This window comes from Quercus suber, unplaced genomic scaffold (assembly GCF_002906115.3).
Source record: "Quercus suber isolate HL8 unplaced genomic scaffold, Cork oak 2.0 scaffold_4, whole genome shotgun sequence".
NCBI classification, from domain to species: domain Eukaryota; kingdom Viridiplantae; phylum Streptophyta; class Magnoliopsida; order Fagales; family Fagaceae; genus Quercus; species Quercus suber.
This window is the reverse complement of record NW_027069470.1, coordinates 2,217,449-2,227,371: the sequence shown is the minus strand read 5'-3', so window position 1 is coordinate 2,227,371 and position 9,923 is coordinate 2,217,449. Positions and strand designations below refer to the sequence as shown.

At 33.5% G+C, this 9,923-nt stretch overlaps 1 protein-coding gene across 1 annotated transcript; it reads right to left on the bottom strand.

Annotated features, from left to right (window-relative positions):
* Positions 1–220: 220 nt before the first annotated feature.
* LOC112037839 (alkaline/neutral invertase A, mitochondrial) lies at positions 221–4,898 on the bottom strand. Its single transcript, XM_024070667.2, has 6 exons — positions 4,079–4,898; positions 3,408–3,567; positions 2,973–3,184; positions 1,644–2,137; positions 1,447–1,495; positions 221–899 (listed from the first exon to the last, which is right to left on the bottom strand). Exons 1-6 carry the CDS (start codon positions 4,787–4,789, stop codon positions 573–575), a joined length of 1,953 nt encoding a protein of 650 aa, XP_023926435.2. The 5' UTR covers positions 4,790–4,898; the 3' UTR covers positions 221–572.
* Positions 4,899–9,923: the final 5,025 nt, after the last annotated feature.

The following is a 9,923-nucleotide window of genomic DNA, read 5'->3' as shown; positions in this document are numbered from 1 at the left end:
TTTGAGGCTCTATGGTTGAAAGAAGGATAAGATACAGTGTGTACACGTTACAGATTTTGTTATTGATGAATGATAAACAATGCCATACAAACAGCATTACAAGAAGCAAAAGCCAAAAAAAAAACTTGTTAGAGAAAATGGATGCAGTATGATTGCATATATTTTTTAAAGAAATAGCAATATATTCATGCATCTTTTCAGCCAAAATACAATATAAAAATGATGTAAAATGGCTATAAAAGAATCGCCTTTTTATATCTCACCCACTGCCTTGTATTGGGTAAATGAATTGGTAAACATGTTGTACTTGTTAGAATTTACATATAGATGACCAAAGCAAGGCGCCATGAAATAAGGCACCTTAACAGTCATTTTATCCTCTAAAGCCGATCAACCATATCAATTAATCGGATGACAAATGACATAATTATTGTACAGCAACTCGTAAAACGAACTCTTTATGTTGCACTTTGAGGTTGATATCTTTTTTCTTTATCTTAAACTCTATCCTATACTTGTGGCTGTACAGTAAAAAGGTGTTGTCTCCCTGCCTTCCGGAAAATGAAGTCTCGTTATACAAGTATCTGAGACTTTGCAGCAAAGCGAGAGCATTTCTTCCGACCACTCTTGCTAAGTGCACAAACACAGATCTCAAGAAGCTCATAATCCTCCTCCCAGAATAACATGGAAGCCATCTCTGGATTCTGCAAGAGCAATTTAGATGCAAGAAACCCAGCAACAGTCCACGTTTGGAAATTTCGGGCTTGCTTTCCAATAAACCTCCCTGTCCGGGTATCATAATATTCAGGCCAATGGTCAACTGGAAGCCTCTTCTCAGCCAAATCAACAGCTTTTTGGGCTAGTTCAAATCTGCCCATCTTCATGCATGCCAATGTGAACTGAAAATAGTAGAAGACAATAATTTAGAAACTACAGATAAATTTTGCTGATACACAAGAAAGACGCATGTTGTGTCAAAATTAGTTTGTATATCTTAAAAATTTCTCCCCCAACTTGCCCCAAATTCTGCCATTGCACGGAGAACAAAGCAACTTCTTTCTTCTTTCTTCTTTCTTCTTTTTTATTTTTATGGCCACCAATTTATTCAAATTTATCCACTTTTTATGTCAATAACCAAGTACATAAATTGGCCAGCTAGGCAGCTACCAAATGAAGCAGCACATGACACCATTTGACCTACACACTTATCATGCATAAGGGGTTAGGAGTGCCACCTTGACCGGCTGCCTAACATTATCAATGGTTCCTAGTGGATCCTGCCCATTACTTGCAGACCTCCCAATGTAAACCAAAGGCTGAATTAGGACATGCATTTTTTTTTTATAAGTGAATTAGGACATGTATAGTGACATTCAATTCCAGAAAACATCCAAATTTGTTGAGCATTCCTCAATAATAATATAATGCAACCAGATCCAGGCTTACCTGCCACAGGAGTGTTGGCCAGGATCCACCATTATGATATGACCATGGGCTGCAAGAATAAAACAAGCATTTCAGTTTGATGGAAATTTTTGAAAGAACACTAAACAACTAGCCATAGGTATAATCTGCACATGCACACATGTACAATAGTCCACACAAACAGAAAAAGAGAGAGCGAGTATAAGAAGAAAAATCACGTATTCTTAGGGTCACTGCCAGTGATTATTCGCCATTCCTCAAACTCAAAGGCAGGGTAGCATATCTTAAGTGGCATATGGCCCACAAGATCATCCCATTTGGCTTCAATGAGATTTAACATAGCTGTATTTTGTCTTGGAGTGCCCAAAGATGAAACAATAGACCAAAGATTTCCAAGCGTGAAAAACCTAAAATCCATATGAGCAGGCTGTAGATTACCCATCATATACCCGCCTTCCTCTGGAATCCAATCCATCAGCCAAGAAGGAATTTGTTCAGGATAGATATTGAATTTGTTGGTGGCATCCATGGAATATTCCTCCGTTTTATATCGGTAAATCTCATTTATTTTTTTCATGTCCACCCAATAGTATTCTCTGATGTGGAAAGACAGTGCACTGAGCCTATTGTTGATGGCTCTCACCAGATTCTTGGATCCATCATTTACAGCAAGCATTTCACGGGAGCAGCGAAGAGCTGAGTAAAACAGGGCCTGTAAAATCAAATTTCCGAGGAATGAGCTACACCAAGCATGAGGTAACATAAATAAAGTTGGCAACTTGGCATAAGAAAAATGTTATATATATATATATTAGAAACAAAAGCATCAGATCAGGGGGGCATGGGCAGTCAAGCAGTAACCAATGACTTCCAGAAATCTTAGCTTCAAAGATCTTCAGGATATTTTTTTATACATCAAGTCATCAATAACAGCAATGTGGGGTTAAATCCTTCACCATGCACCTTTCTACACATTCTAGAGAGTTTTAAAACAATCCAAGTTTTCAAAAATGCTAAAGAAGATTCAAAATCCCTAGTTAATATCTCCAGGACACAATTCATCAGACTTTTGGTCAGAGGGTTGAGATTATCACATGCTACGCCTAGAGGTGACCTTCAAAAGATCAAGCCAACTTAACTTTTCATGTTACCAATGCCAGTGTTAGAAAACACTCAATAATGAGCATTTTTGTGATAGGACAATAAAATTAGAAAAGCACCCTTCATTTATTATCTAAAGTTAGCTGAAATATAGTGGCAACATAAGAGTGCGTTTGGGAAGAGATGAAAGTTGAAGCTTATTAGAGTTTTGAGCTTATTTTTGCTATTATTCATGGAGGCCATTGCACTTTTTGGTACCATTCACAAGTCCCACTGTGCTATCTAGCTAGCTTTTAGCTTTTTTCTGTAATACTTTTAACAAAAAAATTTCAGTTTCAGCTAAATAAGTTGTTCTCAAATGAATCCTAGTGCCTAAGCCAATTAATCAAAACACACACAACAACACTATGAAGCAATTAAGAAATTATCAAATAAATTGAACTCACTTGGATCTCGAGGGGGTGACCATGAATACCCATCCGCCGGTCTATCATGCAGGAGCCATCAGTGACCAACAGAGAAGGAAACATATCAAACCCATCGGTTAAACACAAGTTCAGTATCATTTTTAAGCCAGTCTGAACATCCACCCTTTCTTGTAATGCATAGTCACCAGTGAGTTTTCCATAAGCCCTCAATAGGATAATCCACCACAACCCTACCAAAATAAGCAAAATACAACAACAAACACCAAGTCATTTTATGCTATAAGAAAAGCATTCTTTCAGCATCAATTATTGAGTACATAAGTTAGACAATAAAATCCTACTGTGAAAAATGTAGAGGCCAATAATGGTGGATTCTACAACATTCTTAATTCAAAATAATTGCAAATTCTAGCATGCATTATCTACAACATTCCACTATAGTATTACACTGACCAGAATCCACAGGTGCAACACGACCAATAGCTGATTCACCAAAATCTGGATCTAGAACTTCTTCATACTTATTTTCATCGAGAGGCACAGTTCTAACTTTAAAGCTTGCAGGCATCAAGCCCTGCCCTGGGCTGTAGCAGTCCACTGTTTTCTCCCAACTCTACATGATAAACAAGAAAACAATCATGGATTCTAGTAATCTCAAACATTAAATCATTAATGTATCTAAAATTTGCAGGCACTGTTCTTAGATTAAAGTTAGCCAAGACCCAGTCACCTACGCATTTGTAAAAGCAGTAACATCATAAGCTACACAAGGGAAGAGCAACATATTTCCCCCTGAAAACATGACAAACTAATGAAAGGCCACAACTCTATCAGGGCAGCATTGAAAACACTAGAATATGACATCACCTAAAAGGTTTCCCTCACAACAAAATAAATCAAAATCACCTAAATTAGTTATTGGTTACACCAAAAGTACGTTTTAAGACATTTAGATTTTAAGACTCATAAATGAAATGAGGTTTCCACCATTTATTATTCATGTACCAAAACAAAGACATACATTTAACAATAAAACAGTACTTACTATATACAAAAAAACAACACCAATCAATAAACCAATTAAGGAACAAGAATTCGAATAGTTTGTTGTTGCTATTATTTACCTGCAATTGCAAGGTATGAAGGAGAAAGTTCCTAACAATCTCCCCTTCTCCTTTAAGCAAGAATGCAAGTGCTGAGGGGACGAAATCCCTGATAAACACCTGATCATAATTCAATGGTTGCTTATCCCCGGGGTCATTCGCCGCCACCGTCCCCACAGGACTCCCGCAATAATACACAACAGCCTCTCTCAACAACCTCCATGCTTCTTTCTCCACCTTACTCTCCTCCACCACCTTGGGTTCAATCAAACCCTCCAAATTCCTTAAATTCACATCACCACCACCACCACCACCACCATCAACCTCTATCCTAGAGCCTTCTTCCGCAACCATATTCTCATCTTTGTCAATTCTCTCTACCACCAATGGCTTCACATTCAAGCCACCATTGTTACCTTGCACATAGATTCTCTCAAAGCTGTTCTCATTCACACGTGTCTCCACAGAAGTGGAGAGCACCCTAGAAACAATATAGCTACCCCTACCATTGGAAAACCCACCAATACCATTAGGCTTAGATTGGTAAAAACCTGAGCTTGGGAATCGAAAAGCCATGTGGGTATTGTGAATAAAGCGAGGAGAGGCCAAAACACGAAAAGGGTGTGCTTTGGTCTGCGAGTTTGGATTGAAAAACTGTGAGTTTCGACATGAGGAGAGGATTTTGGAAGGGGGTTTCATGGCTGGTTTGATGAGGAATCTGATTGTGTTCATCTGGACGAAGTTTTGGGATTGAACAAGTTGAGAAAATCTATGTGGTGGAAACAAAGGTTATGCATACAGAGAATTTGGGATTTTTTTTTTTTTTTTTCTATAAGATTTTGGTGTCAAATAGAGAAAAAAAAAAAAAAAAAAAAACTATAAGATTTTGGTGTCAAAAAAAAAAAAAAAAAAAAAAAAAAAATGGTGGCTTTGAGAATTGAGAGAGTTGGAAATGGAAGAAAACTATGGGAATGAAAGTAAAAAAAAGTGGGAGGTGATGGTTTTTATGTTAGGCGGCGAAGAGGAAAGTCTTGCCTTGGATAAGAAGATTTTTATTTTATTGCTTTTTATTTTTATTTTTCTCAGATTTAAGAAGATTTTATTAATTAATATCTGGTTTCATTTTTTTTGGGATATTTTTAAGTGATTATAAAAAATTTTAAAAAAATGTACTTAATTGTTTTCATAAAATGGTTTAAATTTTAATGACCATTAAAATAAAAAATGATAAATATCTATTTGAGAATGGTTTATTTTCAAAAATTTATTTGCATAATATGAAACAAAAATTTAAAAAACTAGCTTATTTTAAGATTGTAGTCAAAGCAAAATGCTAAGTTACCAAATATACACTAATAATTTAGGAGAGAAAAACTAGAAGTCAACTACTATTTGACGTATTTCACATCAACGACCCAAAAACAAACATGTGCGAACTCCAATATAACTTCTTCTTGTCTTTCTCTTTTTTCTTTTTTCTTTTTTCTTTTTTTTATGTGAGACATGGAGGTATATGTTTGTTGAATAAATTACCATACTTATAAAATGATAGAAAGTGGCTTCATTGTCACCATTAATTAGTTGAATTTAAGGAGAGGAAAAAATGGTATAAAGTGGCTTCATCGTCACCATTAATTAGTTGAATTTAAGTAGAAGAAAAATAGATGTTTGAGGTATAGTTCATTCAATTTTTTGCGGCATCTTCCATAATAAAAAGAAAATTTCTACACACTATTATAACAAATCAAAGGTAGTAAGTTGTTTAATTTAAATTTATTATTGAAATTACAATTTTGTCAATTAATAACAACTTACCACTTAAAATTGATTGCAAAAATAATGTAAAAATAACATTTTTCTAATAATAAAAAAAGTTGAATTTAACAAAAACTAGTAGAATAAATTTGTATGGTAGAATCTCTATTTTTTTTTTTTTGGAGAAGATTGTATAGTAGAATCTGATTGTGTTATATATTGATGTTGAATGGTACTCATGGAGAAAGTTATGGGGGTGGTACTCCTTAACTAGTGAAAGTTTATATGCATGATCTGCATTCTTTATTACTTTGGAAATTTAATGAAACAATTATTAAACTAAATATTCAGCTAAAGTGCTCAAAGTTTTTTTTTTTTTTTTTTTTTTTGGGGGGGGAAGAAATAAGTGCTCAAAGCTATATGAAACAAAACATCCTTTAGCATCCAAATATTTTATACTCCCTCCATCTCATATATTAATGTTTTGTTTAAAAGATTCTAGTTTTTTAGGGAATGTCACGATTTTATTTCAAATAAAAAGGGATAGATTTTCAACACTACCATTTTTCAATTTTCTTTTGATGAATATCGTTCTCAAAATAAATGTCTTGTTTACTTTAAACACAAAAAAATTGAGTATTCCTTTTATATAATAACTTAGAAAACTATTAACATTATGTCTATAGAGTATTGACTTTTCAAAAATACTATGATTTAAGACATCTCAAAATAGAATAAATAACAATAAAATGAGAAATTTGTGTATTTTATTTTAACCCCAAAAAAATACAGATAAGTGCCAAAATGTCTCCAACTGTGAACTTTGTTTATATCCAAGAGATTTTTTTTTTTTTTTGGGTAGAATTATCCAAGAGAAATATAAAGATACTTACTATAAAGAAACTAGAGATAGATTTTATAGATGTGCAAGTTAGATTGTTTTATCTTATCCCAAAACCAACGATATTAATAGAAGTTTCCCCTTATTAAACGGGTTGCCTATTAGCTTGAGAATTTAAATAAATCTATTTTATGATTTTGAATCTGCAAAAATAAAAAAAGAATTTTCTGTTGAGCAATGATATATTTGGAAAGTTCGGTTATTGCTGTTTATTTCGAGGATGATAATAGCATGTGAAAAATGAAATAATATATATATCGCAAGCATAAGTGCATGACATGTGAGAGGAGAGAGAAAGATAAGCATTGGTGAGTGGTGACGTGTAAGGAGATTGTCCAACCCTACATTTATAATTTGTGATGGTAACGTGAAAAAGGTCATGTTAATAAGTGTTCTTAAGACAATGACTAACAATTTATTTTAAGAAAATTTTGACACATTTTTTATGAGAAATAGAAAAAGCCGTTAAAACATTATTTTTTTTTTCATAAGAACTTTTTAAAAAATGGTTTGTTAACCATTATTTTAAGGGTGCTGGTTAAAATTTCCTGCGTGAAAAAACTTTTTGTGGAAAATTTGGGTCTTGTCTTTTTCTTCACAATTTGGTCTATACTCTCTCTCTCTCTCTCTCTCTCTCTCTCTCTCTCTCTCTCTCTCTCTCTTTTTATAACAAAATTTTATTTGTTGACAAAGTGCGCAAGACTGCAAAGATGTGCAAGTGCCATGTGGAAAAGTGCACAAAGAATTGACAGCCAATGATATTAAAGTTCTTATTATCCACAACAGAAATACAGGTCATATAGTGAAAATGATATCTGAATCACATCCACTTAAACGAAAATGGACATGGTGTTTGACAAGGAATAGTTGTTCATTTCAATGTGGGTTATATGATTATTGATTGGTCCTTTGTTTCTCTCTTTTCTTTTTAGTGTTGGGATTGGGATGAGCCAAGTGGATCTTTGACACTGAATCTAAAATTATGGCAGTAAGAATAGCAATCAAATAGATTCTGATATAATTTGTTAAGCATGTGGTAGCTTGAGTGAATTTATAACCATGCAAAATACTAGTAAAATTGTTGGTTCTATTTGTGGTGTAAGGATTTTCATAATTTTACTTCACTTATTAGCAAGCACTATTAAGTACTTGCATGAAATATTGATATGTAATTATATGCAGTAGTCTAGAGGTTCTTTAGATAAAGTGTGATTACTAATAAATTCTTATTAACAAGTGTTAAAGTGCATTCGTAAAGGAAGAATCTAATAGGTCTCATTACATTGGAAAGTAACAAAAATTAATACTAAACAACTATCCTTATAACAAAAAGTAGCTCGATTCCCTTAAAAAAAAAATCAATCAATGTAATGAACAATGTACTTCAACACCTATTAACCAAACCCTTGACAAAATTGCAAAATCTACTCATCATATAGGGTAAAAAAAAAGTGAAAATTTAGTGTCTATGCCATGGCTCTCTTCGTATATACATGTGGGTCAGCCCAACCAGTTATCTCCAAAATATGGGTGGACAATGGACACAGGCCCATGTTCAAGCCCAGCTATAATTCCAACCAAAGTCTAGCACGTCCTCTGTTTTAGAGTGATCTCCATCCATGGTCTCCATTCTCCACCTCACTTCATTCTTCCTTTCCATTTTTTCTCTCTCTGAGTCTGAAATGACCACCACCATTATCTTGAACTCGCTCCTTCCTCTTCCTCCTCCTCTGACTCACTCACCCTCCTGGTTAACTCGTTACACGACGTCTTTCCCTCTCCGCTACTCAACTACTATTTCTTGCAATGTCCAAACGGTAATTCTTCCAACCTTCAAAACACCCCAACCCCACAAGAAATATAGTCCTTTTTTTCTTCTTTGTTATTTTCTATACAAAGTAAAAAGACAGCGAGATCGATTTTTTATGTTTTATTTTCTTATGGGTGTTTAAGATTGTCTGCTGTGACATTAAAATTTTACTAACTTTGTAACATAGTTGCTATGGGCTACGCAATCCAATGCATGTTAGTTAAATGCATACATATGTGTAGTTAGAACAATGTTGAGCTTAAATGATTGTATAGTCATACTGGGATTAGTGACTGCAAAAAAAGGCTAGAAGAGTGGAAGTCAATTCTATTTTGTCTATTGGAGAGACTATGGAGTTCTTTCAACCTATTTAATTTAAGAAAGAAGTGCAAGTGCCATGTGGAAAAGTGCACAAAGAATTGACAACCAATGATATTAAAGTTCTTATTATCCACAAAAGAAATACAGGTCATACGGTGAAAATGATATCTGAATCACATCCACTTAAACAAAAATGGACATGGTGTTTGACAAGGAATAGTTGTTCATTTCAACGTGGGTTATATGATTGGCCCTTTATTTGTCTCTTTTCTTTTTTAGTGTTGGGATTGGGATGTGCCAAGTGGATTTTTGACACTGAATCTGAAATTATGGCAGCAAGAATAGCAATCAAATAGATTCTGATATAATTTGGTAAGATGAAGAATGCTATAAAATATAGCATTTAGTATTTTAAAAAGTTATTTTATTCATTTTAACAACTAACTTTAAAATATACCTATCATCAAAAGTTCTATTATTTTACCACTTTATTTAAATTTTTTTTCTTTATTCTTTCTTTATGTTTTCAATTAATTACCTTGTACCTCTTTTATTAAACAAATAATTTTTTTTTTTAACATTTTGCTAAATGGGCTGCTATCTCTAGCAGCCCACTGTAGCTAGATGTCAAAATTTATAGCATATAGCACCTTTAATTTAGTGTGCTTTTTTAGAATTAGACATTTGAAACCTTTGATGAGAATGCTCTAAGCATATGGTAGCTTGGGTGAATTTATAACCATGCAAAATACTGGTAAAATTGTTGGTTCTATTTGTGGTGTAAGAGAGGTTAAAATTACCAGGCAAAGGATAATATTAACTTTTCTTTTCTTATTTTTGGTAAGGATGATGCTTAATACTTTACTTGATGAGTGATTAAATTGAATTTTACCAATAATTCAACCAACAATATTAGAAAAGTCTTTTTATCATTTTTTTTAATGGAGAAATGAGAGCAAAAGCTATAGCAAGAATTTTCATAATTTCACTTCACTTATTAGCAAGTATTTGTATGAAAATATTGACATGTAATTACATGCAGTAATCTAGAGGTTCTTTAGACGAAGTGTAATTATTAA